The 25,826-nt window shown below is 36.9% G+C and overlaps 1 protein-coding gene across 6 annotated transcripts in view; it reads right to left on the reverse strand.

Annotated features, from left to right (window-relative positions):
- Positions 1–826: 826 nt before the first annotated feature.
- The window catches only part of CEP152 (centrosomal protein 152), a 101,431-nt gene continuing 76,431 nt past the window's right edge, over positions 827–25,826 (reverse strand). For 3 of the 6 annotated variants that reach the window (XM_047738049.1, XM_047738050.1, XM_047738053.1), the window contains 7 exons: positions 24,209–24,350; positions 20,206–20,373; positions 16,884–16,980; positions 15,817–15,920; positions 7,111–7,267; positions 6,758–6,861; positions 827–2,232 (listed from right to left, as the gene is read on the reverse strand). In XM_047738049.1, coding sequence (XP_047594005.1) covers positions 1,199–2,232; positions 6,758–6,861; positions 7,111–7,267; positions 15,817–15,920; positions 16,884–16,980; positions 20,206–20,373; positions 24,209–24,350 — 1,806 coding nt within the window. In that variant the 3' untranslated portion in view covers positions 827–1,198. The remainder of the gene's footprint in view (positions 2,233–6,757; positions 6,862–7,110; positions 7,268–15,816; positions 15,921–16,883; positions 16,981–20,205; positions 20,374–24,208; positions 24,351–25,826) is intronic. The other 3 variants (XM_047738051.1, XM_047738054.1, XM_047738055.1) reach the window with 2 other exon arrangements.

Below are 25,826 nucleotides of genomic sequence, written 5' to 3' on the forward strand. Positions count from 1 at the left end.
ATAGAAGTGAGACTTTGAGGAGATGGTGTGTTCCTTTCTTCAGTTCATGTCAACTCATACTCTGAAATCCAGGACTAAATTTTAGGCTTAGCACCTCAGGTCACCAGTTAAGGTGACAGTGCTGTTCACTTCTAGGTTCTTGCTTTTAAAGATGGTTATCAGCAGGAGGACGATGCACCCTGCTACCCATCCAACCACCAGCCAACTTAGTCTGGTAAAAAAATAACTCAATCAATCCACAAATACAGTTCATAACACAGTTGAGGGTAAGAGATACCAGGGAAAGCTATAAGAAATGTTTTTAAAAAGCACTTGCACTCACCAAAAACTTTCATATCCATCTCTAGGAATCTGAAAAAAAAATTCATCTAGAAACGTTATTTAGGTGGACATTCATTTGTGCATGGTTTAGAATTTTAAGTTTCGACCCACAGCATTAATAAATTAACCAATTCTGTACTATGCATGAGCATAAAAATCTAATAGTTTAAAATCTTTTGCTGTTTATTTCAATTTTATAAAAAGTAGTGTTTCAGATGAAAGACTGCATGAAACCATAAAAGACAAAGCCTCTAGCTATCACATGAGATTTGAAATAAGGCAAATGTTAACTAAAAATATTTCAGACTAATATTTTAAATAATGAAATGAGGACACAACTATGTATTTTATGGCAATCCTTGAAATACTTCTTTTCCATTAGTTGAGAGTAAGGATCAAAAATTTGAGTAGATACTTCCAGGAAAATTACGTCAAATAAATCTACATCCTCGTTAAGTGTGACTAACGTCAAATACTGAATTTGGCTAATCATACATACAAACCATCAAGTTTTATATTTTATTCTGGATGAATTTCCAACATATCAGTATAACATTTTTGTATTATGAACTGCAAAAGAACTCATGACAATACAATGGGCAATATGCAAGTTTATTTAAATAATTTAACACTGCACAGAAAGCTAATTCAGAAGTATAAAAATAGATGGTTTAGAAACCAAATATAAAGCACCACACTGAAGAATACACATACACCCTCAGGCCTCTGGAAGATTAAGGCAACATTAATATCTCAAATAATTTTATGAGAACACTTTACTCATACGACAGATGTTATTAAAACATCTCAAAATAGAGTCCACAATTTTTTCAGTATGAAGTCTTCCCTTCCAGTATTGTCAATATATTGATTTTTCTTAAATACTGTCTAGATTGACAAATGGGCTATCAAAGCCGCTATCTTGCTGGCTAGATAGAGGAGCAATTAATTTTCTCGAGGGCTGCCAACACACAGATGATGGTACGGTACTGCTCAGTTTTTTGAAATCGGACTTTAATATATCAGCCTTATGATGAGGTGGGTGTCTAAGAGTCATACTGATCTCTGGCTGGGAACAAAGGGTGTCTTCTGACAGTTCTGAAGTGTGACCACTCTGACATTTCATTGGTTGACAAATCATTTTATTTTTCTCTGTAACTGAAAGACAACTGGCTGCTGAAAACTGTTTGAAATTAATAGCTTCAGTTGGTATATCCAGAGTTTCTTGTGGTCTACTGTGTAGAAATGACACTTCGTTGCAGGGTAAAGTGGCATTGTTGGACTGCCAGCCTATGGAGTCATCCAGGTCCCCTCCGTCCTTCACTGGAGTTTCCCGAACACCCAAACTTTGACTTTTCTCAGATGCAGCATTTTCACTTTCCATTAGTGGATTGCACTTATACACCTTCAAACCAAGCCTTTCATTAGGACCTCGAAAGGTTGTATGTGTGGATCCAGATTCAGAAAGACTAGGGGTATACCTAGGTGAGGGTTTATTTCCAAAGGATCCAAGAAAGGGGTATACAGCAGAATGCCCTAGTGATTGAGAGCCAGTATCACTGAGGTCTTTCTTCTTGTGTAAACCAAAGCCTTTTTCATCTTCGCAAGGAACAAACTCAGGGGAAACATTTTTTGGCAACATGTCTGGGTGTTTATAATCATTATCACCAAATTGGAAGCCTGAGTGTGACCCTTTGGCACCCACGTGCTTCATGTCCTCATGCTCCGTGTCCTCTAACCGCCTTCTTAAGTTACAAGCAGCCCTTCTCTTAGGGACTTGGTCACATATACTTCTGGGGATAGTTTGTATACTGTTTGATTTGCTTTCAGTGCGACATGGTGTATTCTGATTCATATCATTTCTTTTTGATTTTTCAACTCCAGTCAGCATCTCTGAAGTCAGAGGTAGTACTAAATACAAGGGAACACAAAATTAGGGGAAAACAAAATCAGGAGAAATTTAACATTGAAAGGGGAGGGAAAAAAATTACGGTTTCACACATTTCCAAAGAAAGCTTATATTTTAATCATTCTCAAAGAAAATACATCATTTAAAAATATTATTTTACATATATACATTAAATAAAGCGAAGCGATTTTGTTATTAAAATCTGACATTGTTATACATCTGATCTGTTATTTTCTGCCACAGATATATATTGCATTTCAAGAGCCAACTGCAACATTTCCAATTCTGCTCTGATGAAAATTTGCTAAAGAACCCCAACGCCCAATGCCTACATAAGCACACGCACACACACACACACACACACACACACACACACACACACACAGAGTAAAAGCTAGAATGGAGTTTCTGATTTAAGCTACCTAAGACACAAAATCTGTTCAGAAGCAAAGCAGCAACATAGCATAGAGTCAGAGAAATCAGACTTCAGAGTAGTGTACCTTGGTCCCTACATCATGAAAAGGGTTTGCTTTTATTAGGGACATTTGAACAATTGCCCCACATCTTATACACCCAAGGTTCACAGCACCATTCCCAAATTTACACAAATAATCTTTGTGCTTTTTTTTTTTTTTTAAGATTTTATTTATTTGATAGAGACACAGTGAGAGAGGGAACACAAGCAGGGGGAGTGGGAAAGGGAGAAGCAGGCTTCCCGCTGAGCAAGGAGCCTGATGCAGGGCTCAATCCCAGGATGGGATCATGACCTGAGCCCAAAACAAATGCTTAACAATTGAGCCAGCCAGGCGCCCCAATCTTTGTGCCTTGCCCTGTTCTGAGACTCTCGGTTCCTCTTGCTCTTACTCCAGCCCAATATTGGGAGTAGGGGAAGGGAAAGGAGAATGATTAATAAAGAGGGTGGCCCTACCTGGTTACTGTTGCTCTAGAACACCAGCTAATTATAATTATCTCACTGGTATCCCTTAGGCTTACTACTTCTCCTGAAACATACTGCCTTCATTTGTGGAACAGTTTTGATACTGCTCCTATGTGTAGCTGTTATCTTCTGGCAGTTTTGAACTGTTTCCATCTTCAGTCTTATACAGTCTTTCTTTCAGGGATTTCTCACAGCTTCTGGCCTTTCAGTTGTAACTTTTAAAAATTATATATTTTTAAAAATTGAAGTACACTTGCCATACAATATTGTATTAGTTTCAAGCATACACCATAGTGATTCAACAGTTCTAGACATATACACTGCTTACCACAATGAGTGTAATTAACATCTACTACCAAGTTATTGAAATACTATTGACTATATTTCTCATGCTGTACTCTTCAACCCTGTGACATGCCTATTTTATAACTGGAAATTTGTACCTTTTAATCTTCCTCACCAGTTTCACCCATCCCCACCCCGCTCCACTCTGGGAACTATCAATTTGTTCTCTGTATTTATGAGACTGTTTTTCTTCAACGTGTTGTTTTTTTAGATTACACATATAAGTGAAGTCATATGGTATTTGTCTTTCTGTCTTATTTCACTTAGCACAATACTCTCTATATCCATCCATGTTGTCATAAATGGTAAGATTTCTTTCTTTTATTATGGCTGTTTAATACTTCTCTGTGTGTGTGTGTGTGTGTGTGTGTATGAAGTCTTCTTAGTCCATTCACCTAGTGGTGGGCAGTTAAGTTGCTTCCATGTCTTGGCTATTGTAAATAATGTTGCAATAAACATAGGTGCATATATTTTTTTCAAATTAGTGTTTTATTTTTTATTTTGGGGGTAAATACCCAGTAATGCAACTACTAGACTGTAAGGTAGTTCTATTTTTAACTTTTTGAGGAACCTTTATACTGCCTTCCACAGTAGCTGCACCAGTTTGCATTCCCACCAACAGTGAGGGTCCCTTTTTCTCCACATTTTCTTCACCAACATTTGTTTCTTTTGTTTTTTATTTTAACCATTCTGACAGGTGTGAGATGATGTCTCATTGGACTTTTGATTTGCATTTCCCTGATGATGACTGATGCGAGCATCTTTTCACATGTTTGTTGGCCATCTATGACTTCTTTGTAGAAATATCTGTTCATGTCTTCTGCCCATTTTTTAATTTTTGATTTTTGGACTATTTGTTCTGTGGGTGTGGAGTTGAAGTCATATATTAACCCCCTTATCAAATATATCATTTGCAAATACGCTCTACTATTCAGGAGGTTGCCTTTTTGTTTTGTTGTTTCCTTTGCTGTGCAGAAACTTTTATTTTGCTGCATTCCCAATAGTTTATCTTTGCTTTTGTTTCCCTTGGCTGAGAAGACATACTCAGAAAAAAGCTGCTAAGGCCAATGTATAAGAGATTACTGTTTATTTTTTATTATTACTGTTTTTTATGGTTTGAGGTCTTACAAATATTTAGGTCTTTAATACATGTTGAGTTTATTTTTGTTTATGGTTTAAGAAAGTGATTCAGTTTCATTCTTTTGCATGTAGCTGTACAGTCACAGCCACACAATGACCGTCATTAAAGAGACAGTCTTTTCACCATTGTATATTCTTGCCTCCTTTGTGGTAGATTAATTGACCATATAATTAATTGACCATGTAATAATGAGCTTATTGAACTCTGTCACTTTCCATTGACCTATGTATCTATTTTTGTTCTAGTACCACAGTTTGATTACTAAAACTTTGTCATATAGCTTGAAATCTAGAACTGTGATACCTCTAGTTTTGTTCTTTCTCAAGATTGTTTCTGCTATTCAGGGTCTTAGTGTTTCCACACAAATTTTAGGGTTATTTGTTCTATTTTTGCAGAAAATACTATCAACAAGTTGATTGGAATTGCACTGAATATGTAATTTGCTTTGGGTAGTATGGGCATTTTAACAATATTAATCCTCTCATTTATTTACATCATTTTCAATTTCTTTCATTGATGACTTAAAGTTTTCAGAGGATAGGTCTTTCACCTCTATCATCAAATTTATTCCTAGGTATTTCATTCTATCTGATGTAATTATAGATGGAATTATTTTATTTCTCTGATACTTTTTATTAGTGTATATAAACACAACAGTTTTCCATGCATTAATTTTATTTCCTACAACATTACTGAATTCATTTATTAATTCTAGTCATTTTTAAGTGTTGTCTTTAGGGTCTTTTATGTATAGTATCATGTCATCTGCAAAAAATGACAGTTTTGCTTCTTCCCTAATAATTTGGATTTTTCTTATCTGACTGCTGTAGCCAGGACTTCCGGTGCTATGTTGAATAAAAATGGTGGAGTGGACATCTTTGTCTTGTTCCTGATCTTAGAGGAAATGCTTTCGGTTTTTCCCCATTGAGTATGATGTCAGCTGTGGGTTTGTCATATACAGACTATATTATGTTGAGGTATAATCCGTCTAAACTCACTTTGTTGAGAGTTTTTATCGTAAACTGATGGTGAATTTTACCCAAAGCTTTTTCTGCATTTATTGTGATGATCGTATGGTTTGTTCACTTAACTTTGTTAATGTGGTGTATCATGTAGATTGATTTGTGAGTAATGAACCATCCTTGCATGCCTGGAATAAATCCCACTTGATCATCGTGAATGATCCTTTGCATGTACCGTTGAATTTAGTTTGCTAATTATTTTGTCAAGGATTTTTGCATCTATACTCGTCAGAGATTTGGCCAGTAGTTTTCTTTTTTTTTAATAGTATCTTTCTGTCCGTTGGTATCAGGGTAATGCTGGCCTCATAGAAATGAATTTAGAAATGAATTCCTTCCTCTTGTATTTTTTGGAATAGTTTGAGGATGACAGGCATTAACTCTTCTCCAAAAATTTGGTAGCATTCACCTGTGAATACATCTGGCTCTAGACTTGTGTTTGTTGGAAGCTTTGTAATTATGGATTCAATTTCATTCTAGTAACAGGTCTGTTTGATTTTCTATTTTTTTCCTGATTCAGTCTAAGAAGATTGTATATTTTGAGAAATGTATCCCTTTCTTCTAGGTTGTCCAATTTGTTGGCATAGAGTTTTGTGGTAGTCTCTTACAATCCTCTGTATTTTTGTGGTGTCAGTTGTTACTTCTCTTACATTTCTAATTTTATTTATTTGAGTCCTATCTCTTTTTTTTCTTGAAGAGTCTGGGTAAAGGTTTATCAATTTCATTTACCTTTTTAAAAAAACAGCTCTTGGCTTTGTTGACCTTTCCTACTATTTTTTAAAAATCTCTATTTCATTTATTTCTGCTCTGTTCTTTATCATTCCCTCTCTTCTACTAACTTTTCTAAAATATTTTCTGTCATTTCTAGGAAGGAAAGCAACTATAGGAAGCTGATGAGTATGCTCAGTCTGCCTACTCAAACTGAAAACTCTATACTTTTTTAAAAGTTTTTAGTTTAATAAAGCACAGACACAACTTTGTAAATTAAATCTCTCTCCTTACATTCCTTGTTCTTTTCCATGCTAAAAATATTAAGTATTTGAGAAGAGAGAAAAAAGCCCTTTAAGTGACTCATTTTGACATACCTGACTGTGTAGTTTTGCTCTGGGATTTATGAGAAATTGGCGTTTCCAGCAATTTTGCCATTGTAGCAAGTTTGCTAGCAGCATTCATAATCTTTTTCTCAGCCCTGTGGGGAATTCCAGAATATTAAATTAATAATAGTTTAAAGGAAAAAATGAGTTTCCTTAGCCCCAGGATTTCTGTTTTCCTATTAGTTCTGCCAATATTTAGGGTAGTACAGACATAAGCCTCTCTTAACCCCTAATGGCCAATCATGTAGAAATAGTTAATTTTGTGGTTAAGGAAAATGTTTAGAAAATGACAACATGCCGTCTTGGTAGTCTCAGGACATACTGTTTGTTTAGATTGAACTTACCCTTCCTGTTTTCCATTATCCTGCAAAATCTGTTGGAGGCAAGTCAAGTAGTATTTGCGCATCTTTCGGGCGGTTTCCTGACGTTCTCGCAATACTTCTGCTTTTACCATTTCCGCAGCTCTTTCCTTACTCTCCTGAATATAACGAAGCATATCACCTAGTGGGAAGGTGAGAGTTGGTGGGGAGACAAGAATCCCCACAAAATGTATGTTTACTACCGTTTTTTTTTCAAAAATAGGGGAGGCAGACTTCAGATCAATTTTCTGGGAGAGGAAGTGACTAGAGGCGTAGTTTAAACATTGTACTTTTCTACCATCATTAAAACGGAATGTTTCAGATCACTGTTTTAGGAGACTCAAAGGAGAAATAATCTAAAAGTCCTTTTAGATGATGGTAGCCACATATGTTAAGGAAACAGCATATTGCCTAGGAAAACATAGAATACAGAAACTTTCACATTTCAATTATGTATTGTCTGATTAAGAGAAAAGGAAAAGATACATATAAAGGGTAAGGAAGAAAGAAAGAAAGAACGAGACACAGAAAGATGGAGGCAATATGAACTTGGAGATACTCATATTCCGATTTACTTAAGCTCTGAAAATCTGTTTCATTATTTATTCAATTCTTTCAGCAGCACTTATGAGTACCCAAGTAATACAATATTACAATCCATGAGGGATATGTACAAAACGCCAGGGAGAAGGTTGAGACCAATGTTGCCTTCTGAAATATACATTTAAAAATGTCTCAGTAGGTTAGGCATCTGCCTTTGACTCAGGTCATGATTCCAGAGTCCTGCAACAGGATCTTTCCTCAGCAGGGAGTCTGCATCTCCCTCTGGCTGCTGTTCCCCCTGCTTGTGTGCTCTCTCTCTCTGACAAATAAATAAATAAAATCTTCAAATAAATAAATCAGTAAGATTAAATAAAATAAAAATAGTTCACTGCTTTCAAGTTTTCTTTTTATCTTTGATTCAACACGATTTGATTGAGATTACCATTACTTAAGGTCAACTTTTTTTTTTTTTCTTTTTACTAAATCTAGGGCTAATCCTGCCTCTAGAATACCACCACTGTTATATTAAAGATTCAATTCATATGGGAATCTCCCTCAATATCAGTAAGCTCGTCCTGAAAATTAGACACTCTATGCAAAAAATACTAACTGAAAGACTACTTCTCATTATTTGCAGTGGACAAATTAAATTGGAATACATAGCAACACAAAACCTCCAAACCATGTCTAAAATGTTAAACAATACACATACATACAAATTAGGATATGAGTATGAAAAAATGCTTAAAATTTCACATCCCAACTGATATGATTCTTTTTTTTATTCTTTTTTTAATCAAAAATTTTTAATAAACACATAATATATTTTTATCACAGGGGTAGAGGTCTGTGAATCACCAGGTTTACACACTTCACAGCACTCACCATAGCACATACCCTCCCCCCAGCAACCCTCAGTTTGTTTTGTGAGATTAAGAGTCACTTATGGTTTGTCTCCCTCCCAATCCCATTTGTTTCATTTACTCTTCTCCCACCCCCTTAACCCCCAATGTTGCAGCTCCACTTCCTCATATCAGGGAGATCATATGATAGTTGTCTTTCTCCAATTGACTTATTTGGCTAAGCATGAAACCCTCTACTTCCATCCACGTTGTTGCAAATGGCAAGATTTCATTTCTTTTGATAGCTGCATAGTATTCCATTCTGTATATATACCACATCTTCTTTATCCATTCATCTGTTGATGGACATCTAGGATCTTTCCATAATTTGGCTATTGTAGACATTGCTGCTATAAACATTCGGGTGCACGTGTCCCTTCGGATCACTACGTTTGTATCTTTAGGGTAAATACCCAGCAGTGCAATTGCTGGGTCATAGGGTAGTTCTATTTTCAACATTTTGAGGAACCTCCATGCTGTTTTCCAGAGTGGTTGCACCAGCTTGCATTCCCACCAACAGTGTAGGAGGGTTCCCCTTTCTCCGCATCCTCGCCAGCATCTGTCATTTCCTGATTTGTTAATTTTAGCCATTCTGACTGGTGTGAGGTGATATCTCATTGTGGTTTTGATTTGTATTTCCCTGATGCCGAGTGATGTGGAGCACTTTTTCATGTGTCTTTTGGCCATCTGGATGTCTTCTTTGCAGAAATATCTGTTCATGTATTCTGCCCATTTTTTATTGGATTATTTGTTCTTTGGGTGTTGAGTTTGCTAAGTTCTTTATAGATTTTGGACATTAGCCCTTTATCTGATATGTCATTTGCAAATATCTTCTCCCACTCTGTCAGTTGTCTTTTGGTTTTGTTAACTGTTTCCTTTGCTGTGCAAAAGCTTTTAATCTTGATGAAATACCAATAGTTCATTTTTGCCCTTGCTTCCCTTGCCTTTGGCGATGTTCCTAGGAAGATGTTGCTGCGGCAGAGGTCGAAGAGGTTGCTGCCTGTGTTCTCCTCAAGGATTTTGATGGATTCCTTTCTCACATTGAGGTCCTTCATCCATTTTGAGTCTATTTTCATGTGTTGTGTAAGGAGATGGTCCAATTTCATTTTTCTGCATGTGGCTGTCCAATTTTCCCAACACCATTTATTGAAGAGGCTGTCTTTTTTCCATTGGACATTCTTTCCTGCTTTGTCGAAGATGAGTTGACCATAGAGTTGAGGGTCTATTTCTGGGCTCTCTATTCTGTTCCATTGATCTATGTGTCTGTTTTTGTGCCAGTACCATGCTGTCTTGATGATGACAGCTTTGTAATAGAGCTTGAAGTCCGGAATTGTGATGCCACCAACTTTGGCTTTCTTTTTCAATATTCCTTTGGCTATTCAAGGTCTTTTCTGGTTCCATACAAATTTTAGGATTATTTGTTCCATTTCTTTGCAAAAATGAAAGGCACTTTGATAGGAATTGCATTAAATGTGTAGATTGCTTTAGGTAGCATAGACACTTTCACAATATTTATTCTTCCAGTCCAGGAGCATGGAACATTTTTCCTTTCCTTTGTGTCTTCCTCAATTTCTTTCATAAGTACTTTATAGTTTTCTGAGTATTGATTCTTAGCCTCTTTGGTTAGGTTTATACCTAGGTATCTTATAATTTTGGGTGCAATCATAAATGGGATTGACTCCTTAATTTCTCTTTCTTCTGTCTTGTTGTTGGTGTAGAGAAAGGCAACTGATTTCTGTGCATTGATTTTATATCCTGACACTTTACTGAATTCCTGTACAAGTTCTAGCAGTTTTGGAGTGGAGTCTTTTGGGTTTTCCACATAGAGTATCATATCATCTGCGAAGAGTGATAGTTTGACTCTTCTTTGCCGATTTGGATGCCTTTAATTCCTTTTGTTGTCTGATTGCTGAGGCTAGGACTTCTAGTACTAGGTTGAATAGCAGTGGTGGATAATGGACATCCCTGCCGTGTTCCTTGACCTTAGCGGAAAAGCTTTCAGTTTTTCTCCATTGAGAATGATATTTGCCGTGGGTTTTTCATAGCTGGCTTTGATAATATTGATGGTATGTGCCGTCTATCCCTACACTTGAAGAGTTTTGATTCAGGAAGGGATGCTGTACTTTGTCAAATGCTTTTTCAGCATCTATGGAGAGTATCATATGATTCTTGTTCTTTCTTTTATTAATGTGTTGTATCACATTGATTGATTTGCGGATGTTGAACCAACCTTGCAGCCCTTGTAATAAATCCCACTTTGGTCGTGGTGAATAATCCTTTAATGTACTGTTGAATCCTATTGGCTAGTATTTGGCGAGAATTTTTGCATCTGTGTTCATCAAGGATATTGGTCTGTAGTTCTCTTTTTTGATGGGATCCTTGTCTGGTTTTGGGATCAAGGTGATGCTGGCCTCATCAAATGAGTTTGGAAGTTTTCCTTCCATTTCTATTTTTTGGAACAGTTTCAGGAGAATAGGAATTAGTTCTTCTTTAAATGTTTGGTAGAATTCCCCCGGGAAGCCATCTGGCCCTGGGCTTTTGTTTGTCTGGAGATTTTTGATGACTGTTTCAATCTCCTTACTGGTTATGGGTCTGTTCAGGCTTTCTATTTCTTCCTGGTTCAGTTGTGGTAGTTTATATGTCTCTAGGAATGCATCCATTTCTTCCAGATTGTCAAATTTGTTGGCGTAGAGCTGCTCATAGTATGTTCTTATGATTGTCTGTATTTTTCGGTGTTCGTTGTGATCTCTCCTCTTTCATTCATGATTTTATTTATTTGGGTCCTTTCTCTTTTCTTTTTGATAAGTCTGGCCAGGGGTTTATCAATCTTATTAATTCTTTCAAAGAACCAGCTCCTAGTTTCGTTGATTTATTCTATTGTTTTTTTGGTTTCTATTTCATTGATTTCTGCTCTGATCCTTATGATTTCTCTTCTCCTGCTGGGTTTAGGCTTTCTTTCTTGTTCTTTCTCCAGCTCCTTTAGGTGTAGGGTTAGGTTGTGTACCTGAGACCTTTCTTGTTTCTTGAGAAAGGCTTGTACCGCTATATATTTTCCTCTCAGGACTGCCTTTGTTGTGTCCCACAGATTCTGAACCGTTGTGTTTTCATTATCATTTGTTTCCATAAATTTTTTCAATTCTTCTTTAATTTCCTGGTTGACCCATTCATTCTTTAGAAGGATGCTGTTTAGTCTCCATGTATTTGGGTTCTTTCCAAATTTCCTCTTGTGATTGAGTTCTAGCTTCAGAGCATTGTGGTCTGAAAATATGCACGGGAATGATCCCAATCTTTTGATACCGGTTGAGACTTGATTTAGGACCAAGAATGTGATCTATTCTGGAGAATGTTCCATGTGCACTAGAGGAAGAATGTGTATTCTGTTGCTTTGGGATGAAATATTCTGAATATATCTGTGATGTCCATCTGGTCCAGTGTGTCATTTAAGGGCCTTGATTTCCTGTTGAGTCTTTTGCTTGGATGATCTGTCCATTTCAGTTGAGGGGAGTGTTAAATCCCCTACTATTATTGTATCTTGTCGATGTGTTTCTTTGATTTTGTTATTAATTGGTTTACTAGTTGGCTGCCCCACGTTAGGGGCATAGATATTTAAAATGTGTTAGATCTTCTTGTTGGACAGTTCCTATGAGTATGATATAGTGTCCTTCCTCATCTCTTATTATAGTATGTGGCTTACAGTCTAACTGATCTGATATAAGGATTGCCACTCCTGCTTTCTTATGATGTCCTTAGCATGGTAAATCTTTTTCCACCCCCTCACTTAACCTGGAGGTGTCTTCGGGTTTAAGATGAGTTTCTTGTAGGCAACATATAGATGGGTTTTGTTTTTTTATCCATTCTGATACCCTGTGTCTTTTGATGGGGGCATTTAGCCCATTAACATTCAGGGTAAGTATTGAGAGATATGAATTTAGTGCCATTGTATTGCCTGTAAGGTGACTGTTATTGTATATTGTCTCTGTTTCTTTCTGATCTACTACTTTTGGGGTCTCTCTTTGCTTAGAGGACCCCTTTCAATATTTCCTGTAGAGCTGGTTTGGTATTTGCAGATTCTTTCAGTTTTTGTTTGTCCTGGAAGCTTTTAATCTCTCCTTCTATTTTCAATGATAGCCTAGCTGGATATAGTATTCTTGGCTGCATGTTTTTCTCATTTAGTACTCTGAATATATCATGCCAGCTCTTTCTGGCCTGCCAGGTCTCTGTGGATAAGTCTGCTGACAATCTAATATTTTTACCATGTACGTTACAGACTTCTTTTCCCGGGCTGCTTTCAGGATTTTCTCTTTGTCACTAAGACTTGTAAATTATACTATTGGGTGATGGGGTGTGGACCTATTCTTATTGATTTTGAGGGGGGGGGTTCTCTGAACCTCCTGGATTTTGATGCTTGTTCCCTTTGCCATATTGGGGAAATTCTCTCCAATAATTCTCTCCAACATACCTTCTGCTCCCCTCTCTGTTTCCTCTTCTTCTGGAATCCCAATTATTCTAATGTTGTTTCGTCTTATGGTGTCACTTATCTCTCGAATTCTCCCCTCGTGGTCCAGTAGCTGTTTGTCCCTCTTTTGCTCAGCTTCTTTATTCTCTGTCATTTGGTCTTCTATATCGCTAATTCTTTCTTCTGCCTCATTTATCCTAGCAGTGAGAGCCTCCATTTTTGATTGCACCTCATTAATAGCTTTTTGATTTCAACTTGGTTAGATTTTAGTTCTTTTATTTCTCCAGAATTACTTTTATATCTCCCGAGAGGGTTTCTCTAATATCTTCCATGCCTTTTTTGAGCCCAGCTAGAACCTTGAGAATCGTCATTCTGAACTCTATATCTGACATATTACCAATGTCTGTATTGATTAGGTCCCTAGCCTTCGGTACTGCCTCTTGTTCTTTTTTTTGTTGTGAATTTTTCCGCCTTGTCATTTTGTCCAGATAAGAGTATATGAAGAAAAACAAAAAAACAAAAAAACAAAAACAAAAAAAAAGAGTATATGAAGGAGCAAGTAAAATACTAAAAGATGGCAACAACCCCAGGAAAATATGCTTTAGCCAAATCAGAAGAGATCCCAAATCGTGAAGGGGGAGAAAGGGGATAAAAAGAGGTTCAGAAAGAAAAGAAAGAAAGAAAAGAAAAAGAACAATTAAAAAAAGAAAATGAATAAAGAAAAATATAAAAAAGAAAAATATATCAGATAAACTAGTTAAAAACGTTAAAAAAGAAAAGGGTAAAAGTTAAAAAAAATTTAGCAGAAGAAGGGAAAAAAAATTGAAAAAGAGAAAAAAATTAAATTAACTGCAAGGCTAAAGAATCATGGGGAGAAAGCCATGAGTTCCATGCTTTGCTTTCTCCTCCTCCAGAATTCCACTTCTCTCCTTGGTATTGAAACTGCACTCCTTGGTGGGTGAACTTGGTCCTGGCTGGGTTTCTTGCTGATCTTCTGGGAGAGGGGCCTGTTGTAGTGATTCTCAAGTGTCTTTGCCCCAGGCGGAGTTGCACCGCCCTTTCCCGGGCTGGTCTGAGTAATCCGATCGGGTTTGCTTTCGGGAGCTTTTGTTCCCTGAGCGCTTTCCGTAGAGTTCTGGAAGACGGGAATGAAGATGGCGGCCTCCCAGTCTCTGGCCCGGAGGAGCCGAGAGCCCGGGGCCCCACTCCTCAGTGCGCCCTCAGAGAACAGCGCCCATTTACTCCCGTCACCCTGGCCTCCGGCCACGCTCCGAGCTGACTGAGCCTGCGACTGGTTCAAGGTAACCCCGAGCTGAGAGCTCACTCCTTGGCTCTGTCTCTGTAGCCGGCTTCCCTGTTCTAATACCTGTAAGCTCTGCGACACTCCGATACCCCCGATCCTTCTGTGACCCTGCGGGACCTGAGGCCACGCTGACTCCGCGTGGGCTTCACCCCGGTTTAGCCTCTGGAGCGATGTCCCTCAGCGGAACAGACTTTTAAAAGTCCTGATTTTGTGCTCCGTTGCTCTGCCGCTTGCCGGGAGCCGGCCCCTCCCCCCGCGGTCTATCTTCCCGTTGCTTTGGATTCACTTCTCCGCCAGTCCTACCTTTCAGATAGTGGTTGATTTTCTGTTTCTAGAATTGCTGTTCTTCTTCTCTTCGATCTCCTGTTGGATTTGTAGGTGTTTGCAATCTTTAGATGAGCTATCTAGCTGATCTCCTGCTACCTGAAATAGTCTCAGTCTGCTACTTCTCCGCCATCTTGACTCCTCCCCCCAACTGATAGGATTCTTAACAAAAAGTTGCTTTATTTTGTAGTAATATGTACTCTATTGGCACCAGCAACAACTGAGAAGTAAAGTGTCTTTATTGATACTGAGTGGGATTTTCAAAACATCTACACAAGACTATGATGATCTAACACATTTGGAACTTATGACCTTTCCCACTCATTTTTTTAAAAATAAAAGCGATTTTAAGAGGTAAACGTACATTTCTCCTGTATCAACACTGGTTATTGTTCTGGGACATACATATAATCTACGCAATACTGTAATTAAAACCAAGAGATATCCTATGAGAAAACATAAACCAGAGAAATCCTCTGCATGGTATGCTACATCACCTTTTAATGCAAAGGACCTGATAAATTTACATGTATGTCTTAATCCATGATCGAAATAATGGGAAAGAACAGAATAATGCCTAGCTAGATCTATTTCCTATGGTTTTTAATAGCTTATGGTAGAGGGACTCCTGGGTGGCTCAGTAAGTTAACTGTCTGCCTTCAGCTCAGGTCATGATCATAGGGTCCTGGGATTGAGTCCCAGATCAGGCTCCTTGCTCAGCAGGAAGTCTGCTTCTCCCCCTACCTGCTGCTCCCCCACTGGTTGTGTTCTCTCTCTTTCTCTGACAAATAAGTAAAATATTAAAAGAAAAGAAAAGAAAAGCTTATGGTAGAAAGTAATACTTGCTAATTTAAAACTCATATCACATTTTGTTTTAGTTATTTAAGTTTTAAGATTCTGAAATTTTTAGTTTAACATTAGTACCCAAAAAAGAAACAAGAAAATTAACAACGAAAAATAACTCTACCCTCATGTCACTTCCAAAAATATTAGGCAAAATGATGCATTGCTGCATAATTTAGAAAAGGTGCCACTAATTTCTTCTTAAAAGTAGATAAGATCTCAGAACAAGATAGTTTGGAAAATTACTCCAAATTACTAGTGCTAGTAATAAAAAAGGCTCAAACCACCTTAAAATCTTGGGACTCTCCTCAAGGACTTACGCTTAATTTTTTTTGCAGCTTTAATGTACTGTCCACGAAGTTCTTCCAAGGCCCTCCCACTGCACAGCAGGCAAGCATTTTCAATGGCCCCTTCTGACAACGACCTAAAAATGAACAAAACATTGCATACAGAGATTGTTAAGTAAAAATATCTAGCTATCTATATATTCCAGTAATATCTCACTGAAATGTGCTAAAAAAAATTATATATCAGGATCTTTATTATATTGTTATTTAAAATAGAAAAAAATAGAAACAAATGTTAGGGTTACTTAAATAAATGATAAATCCACATAATGAAAATATATGCAGCTACTAAAAAGCACATTATAGGAGAATATTTAATCATATGGAAATGTTTATCTTATACCATCATATTAATAAAAGCTTACAAAATAGCTTACATGACAATCTCAGTTTTAAAAACATACACATATGAGTATAAAGGGGCTTAAATGATAAAAAACAAGAGGTTAACAGAGGGTACCTACTAGAAATAAAGTTTTGGAAGTTTTTTTTTTTTATATTTCTTGCCACGTAACAATAACAAGTTTTATACTCTTGGTATGAGTATTATTGATTTAAACAGTATTACAAAGTAAAAAAAAATACTTAGAAATAAAGTTTCTTTAAAATAGTAAAAGTTGGGCACCTGGGTGGCTCAGTTGGTTAACTAACTAAACTCTTGATTTTGGCTCAGGTCATGATCTCGGTGTTGTGACATCAGGCCCTGAGTGGGGCTCTGTGCTGGGTGTGGAGCCTGCTTAAAATTCTCTCTCCCTCCTCTCCCCCCACTCACAAATGTTCTCTCTCTCTCAAAAAAATAAACAAAAATAAATTCAAAGATAAAAATAAGGGGCACCTGGGTGGCTCAGTTGGTTAAGCATCTGCCTTCAGCTCCTGATCCCAGGGTCCTGGGATCAAGTCCTGTATTGGGCTCCTTGCTCAGCAGTGAGCCTGCTTCTCCCTCTGCCTGCCTCTGTCTCTTTGACAAATAAATAAAATCTTAAAAAAATAAAAATAATAAAATAAATAAATAAAAATAAAATAAAATAGTAAAAGTCTACCTTGGTGGTATTTTATGAAGTGTTTTAAGTTCATCCAATTTACTCTTCATGTCATTGTTTTCTTCTAGTAATTCTTCAACAACTTTACTATTCTCTTCTAAAAAAAGAATATTAATGGTATATTGGTCAGTCGATCTTTTTTTCCCCCTCAGTCTTCCTCTCCCTGAAATTCCCAGTAAAAATGTTTATAGAGGAGATTGTGGAACTGGCAGTTGCACCCTGTGTCATTCATTTCCTGATAAGTCCTCATCTGACCACTCCCTGTTCCAGTTTCTTAGCTCTTAAAATCTGTGTTATATCCACATCCTGCTCTGGGTTACATACTGCCCTGGAATAGGTCTCCAACTGTTTGATAGGCATCTATTTTGTTTCCCAGCTAGACTGAAGCTCTGTTGAAACATACTGGGTCTTCTACTTTTATCTTGCTCCTGGATCTATGCTCATATATATGCTCATATATACAATCATTGAACAAGCACTGCTATACAAAATAAAAAGAAAAGTAATATTAAGTAGATACCACCTTCACAATTAATGTAAGATTTCAATTCTTTGAACTTATAAAAAGAGGATGAGGAGACCAATGGAGTTCATATGGAATGGAGGATAAATCATGAATTTCAGAGTGAGAGAGACATGGGTTTAAATCTTAGCTTTGCTTCTTTATCAGTTAAATCAACTTAGGCAAATCACTTATGCTACTTATGCTTTCTGAACCTGAGATTTTTCATATGTTAAATGGAAATAGTATTACTTACCTTTAAGATAATAGAAATAAAATCCTAAGTGCACAGCACCTTACACAAAGTTTGGCAATACCAGGGTTTAATAATATGAACAGGATACATCATGTTTCTTACCATGCCACTCTCTCAACACACTCTGTAAGTTGGGTAATTCTACTCCTTCTAGTGATTGATATAACTTGTATATTTTTAAATCACTCACTCTTACTCTACCACTTTTCAATAAATACTACCAGAAGAAAATGGAATTTAAGAATTGAGCAACAATAATAGCAAAAATATTATCAACTAAGGGATATACATTAAGACAAACACTGAAACCAAACTATCAGATGACTTAATTCTGACCCTGACCCGTTTTATCAGCCCATTGTTTTGAGGTAGGTCCCAACTTCTTGGATTATTTCTAAGTCTATGGATTACATAAAACAGCTTCAAAAAGCACTGTGCAGAATAACTATGATCACAATGTATGGTGCTACATACTATTTACAAATGATACTCTTATCCAGCTGCCTTTGTCATTTTATTATGTAAAACACATATTCTTGATTTCCATCAAATTCTTCAAGAGCTACAAATAGCTCATTTACTCTTCTGGCCTCTATCAAAGAGCTAAGCCAACACCATGGGAATTACAGTTGTTAAAATTTTTATCTCTTAAAATTCTTAAAATCCTTAAAAAGTTCTTAAAATCCTGTCTTGTCTTAAAATAAGGATTATCTGTCTCTGTTAGACTTGGTAAGTGGTGTGGGGGAGTGAAGCAGGTGCTCCTCTAAGCCAGCATTATTTCCCGAGTGTACTAAGTGCCAGGCCAGGACTTGATCCTTGTCGTCATCATCAAGGCCACACTCCAAAGGACAATACAGACAAAAATTAATTACAAGCATGATATAATGTTAGAAAAATCATTGGAGCTGCAGGTAATGTCTAAGACAAGAAGCGAACCAAATCTGGGGTGGTCAGGAAAGCCTTCCTGAGGAAGCCATGCACTGGGGAGGGAGGAGTAGGAGTTAGCCAGGCAATGCAATCAGGGTGAGAAGACATGTTTGGTAAGTGGAGATGAAAACAGACAAGAGAAAAGAGACGGAAATCCATGATCTGGCCCAATGAGAGAATAAATGGGATGGGGCAAGACAAGGCGAAGGGCCTGGCAGACGGTGAATCATGAAAGGCTTCTTAGATGATGTTAAATAAAGTGTGTGTATTTCCTACTGAGGACCAGCTAAACCACAGGACTTTAAACAAGAGAGTGCCATGATCTGATTTACTTTTTTAAAAGGTCACTGGAGCTGCTTGATGGGGAATGGCTTGGAGGGGCAAGATTAGAAACAGAAAAGGGAAGGTGGTGACTGGTGTCCAGGCAAGCAATCAAGTTAAACTGTAGGAAAAAAGTGAACCTATCCGTCTGTTTTTTTTCTGGATCACACAATTATTTGCGACCCTTGCATTCAATCCTCATTCAAACATTTATTGTCTATTATCGCCTGGCATGTAATGGGCATCATGACTATAATGATGAACAAGATACAACATATTCCTTTTTCTCAGGGAATGCATAGGTTGGAAAGGGTTATCAGGCAAGTAACCAAAAAAATTAAATTCAGAATGGTAAGAGAGTAGGAGCCCAGAGTGCTATGGGGCCACACAGAAGTAGCCTGAATAACCCAGACGGGAAAATCAAGAAGGGCTCTGCAGATAAGGCATCTTTCTCAGCTGAACCTTAAAGGATGAGGAAGAGTTAGGCCAAATGAGAATGGAAGGATAAGGTGTAGGATAGTGTGACAACACTGTATGCAAGGTCCAACAGTACAATTCCTGCCCCACTCAGCAATCTGAGGACTACTTCAAATGCACACAGGAGAGCACAGGAGAGAAGTGACTAGTAAAGCAGCTCAGTAGCTTCCCTGGTGCAGAAGGGCTAGAGGAGATACTGGAAGCTATCCCTTCCAGACAATCTCCCTGAGAGCACTGTGAAGAATGGACTAGAAGGATGTCGGACCAGGCCCATAGGTCTTTGTGCACATCTTTCCCCTCTGCCTAGAATGCTGTGCTCATTGGCAAACGCCTTCATCTTTCCAGGTCTAGTCAAGCCCTCCTTAACTCAAATAGGAGGAAGAGTTCACTCACATCCTTTCTGCCAAGTTTACATAAGCATACCGCCAGGAGACCTCGGCCCTGCAATTATTTATTAGACAGTTTTTCAGTCTCCTCACTTGATGATAAGCTTCTTGAAGGAAGGAAATAAGAGTTTTGTGCATCTACAGCAGAACTGGAATTCCATCAGATGTCTTCACTGCTGTGTTCCTAGGGCCTAGAACACCGCCTGACACATACTGGGGACTCAATATCTATTCAATCCAAAAAGGAAGAAAGGAATGTGACCTTTTAATTAGAGCTCCAGTTTTCCTCTTTGTAGTTCAGGAATAATAATTTGGTCAGTAAAAACAAGGTCCAAATTAGTTTACATTAATCCTCAAAGAGAATTGGGGCCTACATTAACTAAAATGTCACATTTGAACATTTCAAGGATCAAAGAGATTTATACCGGTAGTAGTGCTACTTTAAACGCTAACCTCCAATTTTTTCCACTACAGCTTTGTGCTTCCTTTCTAAATGCTGAAGATGCCTACAGCATTTCTCCAGTTTTCTTTTCAGATCTTGACATTCCTGCTTTGCCTTTTCAAGTTCTTGGAAGCAGTGTCCACAGCATGAATCTTTAATTTCAAGGATCTTTTTCTTATCTGCAAAAATTAAATGACAGCAAACTTTTATATCAGTTTAGACTAAGAACTGAAAAAGGGAAGGAATAAAGGAATAACAAAGGAACTAAGGAACGAAAGAAGGAAGGAAACCAGGGGACATGACTAAAGAAAGGCAACAGTGCAACTGAAGAGAACGCAATGCTTAAGAGAGAGAGACCTGGGTTTAGATCTTCTTTATACGATTTATTGGCAGTGTGGCTCAGAGCATACTATGTAATATGAGACCTCGTTTTTTAACATGTAAAATTAAATAATACCATCTATTTTAAAAATTGCTATGAAACATAATGTTCAGCTCTTGGTATTGAATACCATTCCTCACTAAAAGGAACCACGAATCTTCAAGAAATGCCTAGCTCCAGTACTGGGACAGGGGTATATACAAGATCAATGCCAGAAAGAAATTCCTGAAAAATACAGGAATGTCACAAGGAAAAAGGAGCCAGTTTGAAAGGGCTCCAGTAGCTGAATATGGGGCAATCTGAACACTAAGTATACTACTGAATTATAAAATATTAAAAAAAAAAAATCCATGAGCCATACCAATAATGGGATAGATAGATAGGTAAGTAGGTGAAGTTGATAGGTAAGTAGGTAGATGGACTGATGGACAGATTGATAAATAAACAAAAGACAGACCAATAAATAAGTACACAAACTAACAGGAGGACTCACAATTATAGCAACACTCCAAGTGCCAACCGGTAAAAGTAGAGGGAAGTCTAGAGCCAGAAAAATTATAATACTGCAACCACCACAGTGAAGACTGAATCAGACAAGCATCATCAATGATTGCTAAATAGAAGGGCAATATTTAATAAGAAGGACATTTTCATGGTCTTAGAAGTGTCTCCCCACAGATTACTTATTAGTTGTGAGGTGGGAGGAACCCACTTAAGAAAATGGACCACCCTGTGACCAGGTGTTCAAATGAACGTCACCAATAAGACAAATGGGCACTGTGCACCTCCGCATGTGATAAGACATCACCCATGCAGCGTTCCAGGCAAGGAAACACAGCTTGAATCTAATTGTGAAGAAACATCAGACAAACTCAAAATGAGGAAAGTTCTTCCAAAAGCCGGAGGTGGGGGTGGAGCAGTGGGGAATAAGTCTTTCAAAAACGTCAATGTCATAAAAGTCAAAAAGAGACTGTGGAAATATTCTAGACTAAAGGAGACTAAAGAAAGATGACATCTAAAGGTAGTACCTGACCCTGGACAGATTCCTGTACTGCAGGAGGAAAAATAATGAAAGACATTATTGCATCAGTTGACAAAATTAGAATCCAAACAGGTCGATACAATATTTATCAAATGCTTAATTTACTATACTAAGGTATAAAAGAAAAAAATTCCTATTTTTTGAAAATACACACTGAAGTATTTAGGGGTAAAAGGGCACAATGAATATAACATCCTCAAATGGTTCAGGAGAGGAAATGAAATGTTCACATACACATAAGCACAGAAAAACAAAATTGTATACAACGTTATTAACAAATGTATCTAGGTAAAGGATAGATGAGTGCTACTTGTAACTATTTTTACTTTTGTACCTTTTCTATAAGTTTAAAATTGTCTCCAAATGAAAAAAATATTTAAAACTATCAAGAGGTACAAATGTATAAAAGTTGTGTGGCACAGTACCTGCCAGAGAATAGCATACAATATGTAACAGCTATTGCTATTAGTAATGTACAGAATTTGTAAAATTTAAATTATATGCAAAAATAGATTATTACTATTAACATAATTGATATAATAAAGTAGGAACACAAACTGGCATAGATCAAAAGCCCATACCCAAAAACTTAATGTAAAATCATTGGTTCAGCAAAATTATTCTTAGCTCTTTCCTGACTTTAGTTTCCTTTGAATGGTGCCATTTATGTCCATGAGCATCAAAGAATTAATCAAGCATCACACTGGTATCATACACAGCATTTATATTTTTCATTTAAGATACTGTGGTGAAACTAGAAACCAGGCAAATGCCCACTGACAAGAGACTAAACTATAGTATATTCATGGAATGGACTAGTACACAGCAACTAGAACTACAGGCATTAACATAGACAAATACCAGAAGCTTGCTGGTAAGTGGGGAAAAAGCACGTTACAAAGACTACAATGAATATTAAATCATTTTTAAAATGTTAGAAGACAAAGCAATAGCTTTTGCAGGATACCTGTATTTGGTCAAAATACAAAGAAAAGCAAGAGAATAATTTTTAAAAATCAGAACATTTGTTACCCTGGACTGTTAGGAAATTACAGGGATGGAACTGTGGTCAGACCCAGAGGGGTCTTCAACAGTACTGGTGACACTCTAGTTCTTAAGTCAAAGAACTGGCTCCTGGTTGGAAGGCTTCCAAACTTACATGTCCATCACATATTTTCTTTCTATGTATCAAGTATTTCATAATATTTAACTTACTTTAAAAAATGATATTAGGAGACTATAATCAAATGGTTAACAATGGTAGTCTCTGGTGGTAATATTATAAAGGACTATAGCACTTAATAAATATTTTGGATTATTTAGTCTTTTCTAATGAATTGGTTAATGTGTTTGGTTTGAGGGAAAAAAGACTAAAGAAAGAAAAATCTTTTTGTTGTTTGTTTTGTCTTAAGTAAAAACAAATTCCTTTCATATTGATAGGGCTTCCCAAAGCCAAATAATATGTAAAACTTGTTGCTACCCATTTCATAAATTAAAAAAAAAAAAACAAAAAAAACAGATCTACAATGACACTGAAAAGTAAGAAACAAAATACAAATTAAGGTAGTATTCCCATATACCTAATGAACAATAAGATCCTCTCAACTACTCAGAATCTAGGAGTTAGGAAAAAGGGCTTATGGATGATCAGGAAAATAACTGTCAACCTGCTTCTTAGGAAAGGCAGAGGTTCTCTAAAATTCTGATAACATTACTTACTAAATTAGAAATGGTGGCAACTAAGGTTATTAGCCTAGTACATATGAGTTGTTCTGGCAATTCACAGTTCTTTTCCAGGTTGCAATAGAGACAGCAGGTAACAAACAGAAAGAGTGGGTACATGTTTGTTTGTGGAGGGCAGAAGCAATCTGTGAGAGATCTGTATTTTGAAAAGGATTAGAGCTAATAAAGGCTATGGCAGTTCCTAGAGGAGAATTCTCAGTGATTAGGCAACATAAGCCCAATCAATATTCCTCAGTGAGGTCTGAGTAAGTCAAGGAGCTTCAGGACAATACAGTAATTCTTTTTCATAATGACAACTGTAAGTCATTATGGAAACATTAAGCTATTAATTTACCAAATATTCAAGGGCACATTCACTCTGCCGTGGATTGGAGAGGAAAAGATGAAACACTGCTCCTGCTCTCAAGAAACTCACAAACCAGGAAATACCTCTTCAGAAAGATTTCCATTAAAAAATGGTTGAAATAAGCTTCAATAACGTGAACAAAAAGGTCCCAGTTATTTGGCAATTCTTTTATATGAAACCCGTGATTTCCCAATAAAGCCAGGGAATAAAAACATGACTGTTCTATTAAAATTCTCATTCTTCTCCTTATAATAAGAACTACTTATGAATGGCAGGAAGACCATGAAAAAATAGAATTAAGAGGGTCTAAAGCATCCCCGTCTCCTAAATGCAAAATGAAATCCAGGGAGAAGACACAGATTAGGTAGGAGTAATATTACCTACGACTTGTTCACTCATAAAAGCTGCATGCATCTTTGACTTCCTTTTATCCTCAAAGCAACCCTCTGCAACTGTGAGTATGAATGTAACAAAGACCAGTAGGAATAAAATCCCCATTACCAGCTTCTGCTTCTGTTTTTTGCAAGGCCAAGGCCTGAGCACAGCATCCAAAAGTAGGTGCAGGAAGGACTGCCAGGACTCCGGGGTCTCCTCTGCCAGTGACCTCTGTGGCAGGATCCTTAGAGATCTTGGCCATATTTCTCTGAAAGAGAGTATCTTCACAGCTAATGCATGTAAAAATCTTTACACAATTCTCTATTTAAAATGCTCATATTAAAAACATAAAAAGAAAACACTGCCTGAAAAAAATCTTGCTTAAACCATCACCAGTATTTTTGTTAGGGTGTTTCAAGAATACGGTCATTACTATGAACTAGTCTACCATGACCATAATTTTCAAATTAGAACATTATCTGACAGAAGTCTGGTGGGCCAACTATGAGACAGATAGGAGATACAGTTTGCACACATATATACGAATTTAAGATATTTTAATGGTTTATGTGGTCAAATCACAATTGTTCTTAGAAATCTAGAATATTAAAAAAAAGGAAATCTAGAATATTTTCACTGCAGCAGAGGTCAAACTCAAACTATATCAAACTTTTGTCTCCCACAAATTTAAAGTTTCATTTATATAGTATGTTACATTTCTAAATACTTTAATATTTACTGTCAACTTATAAGGAAGTTCTGTTGAATTCCAAAGTTAGAGAAACTGAAGCTAACCTAAACATTTTGCACAAAACTATTTCTTCACTAACATTTATTGAACACTTTCGGTGTTCTAGTCCCTGTTATGGCAATACAGCTACTAAAACCATTAATGGTGAAACATTCTTTTAAGGCAGTGTTTTCAGATTCTAGATGACTACTGAACCCCAAAAGAACAGTACAGGTGATCTTGGAAAAGCTACCGTGTTTAATTACTTAAAACCGACATATCAGCTTGATTCTAGAAGACTTGGTTTTGATTATAAGAAACCCATTTAACTGGCTGTTGGAAAACCTACTTACAACGTGCATCAGAAGTAGAGGTCAGCAGTTACATAGAAAATGCAAACTCCAGGCAATCAAGGGGATATGAGGCGGAGGCCAAAAGGAGTAATAAAAGTTTAACGGTAAGGTAGCCAATGTTTCCAGATTTTACTCAAAAATGGAGAAAAGCCAAGATGACAAAAATAACAGAAGCAGCAACTTTCTTGTCTTAGTTTTAACTTGACATTGTTGGTAAGGAAAGACAGAACAAGCATCCTTAAATTTGTTCGAAATTTCTGTTCCAATTGATATTTTTGCTTTTTGCGTTTTTTTGTTTTTTTTTTTTTTCCCCATCATGGCCAATTGTATTAATGTACTCCAATAAGGCATTAATTTTCTTGGAAACTTCATTTTTTAACTGATTGCATCCTGTCCATTTTAAAAAACTTTTGATCATCTAAGTTATTTTAAACAAGGACCTGTTTTTTTTTATATGTACTGATTATTTTTTCCTGGTTTAATTTTCACAAACAGTTCTAAAAATGACAAATTTAATAAACTATGATTCATATTTCTTCATGTTAATAGCACTTATATTGCAAACTTACAATCACTGGTTACAATTATTGCTTTACCTCAAAGTCCTGAGCTGGGATAGATCTCGAACAGCAGACAATCAAGTATTCTTCTATGACAAATG

Source organism: Lutra lutra, chromosome 7 (genome assembly GCF_902655055.1).
Source record: "Lutra lutra chromosome 7, mLutLut1.2, whole genome shotgun sequence".
In the NCBI taxonomy this organism is placed as follows: Eukaryota; Metazoa; Chordata; class Mammalia; order Carnivora; family Mustelidae; genus Lutra; species Lutra lutra.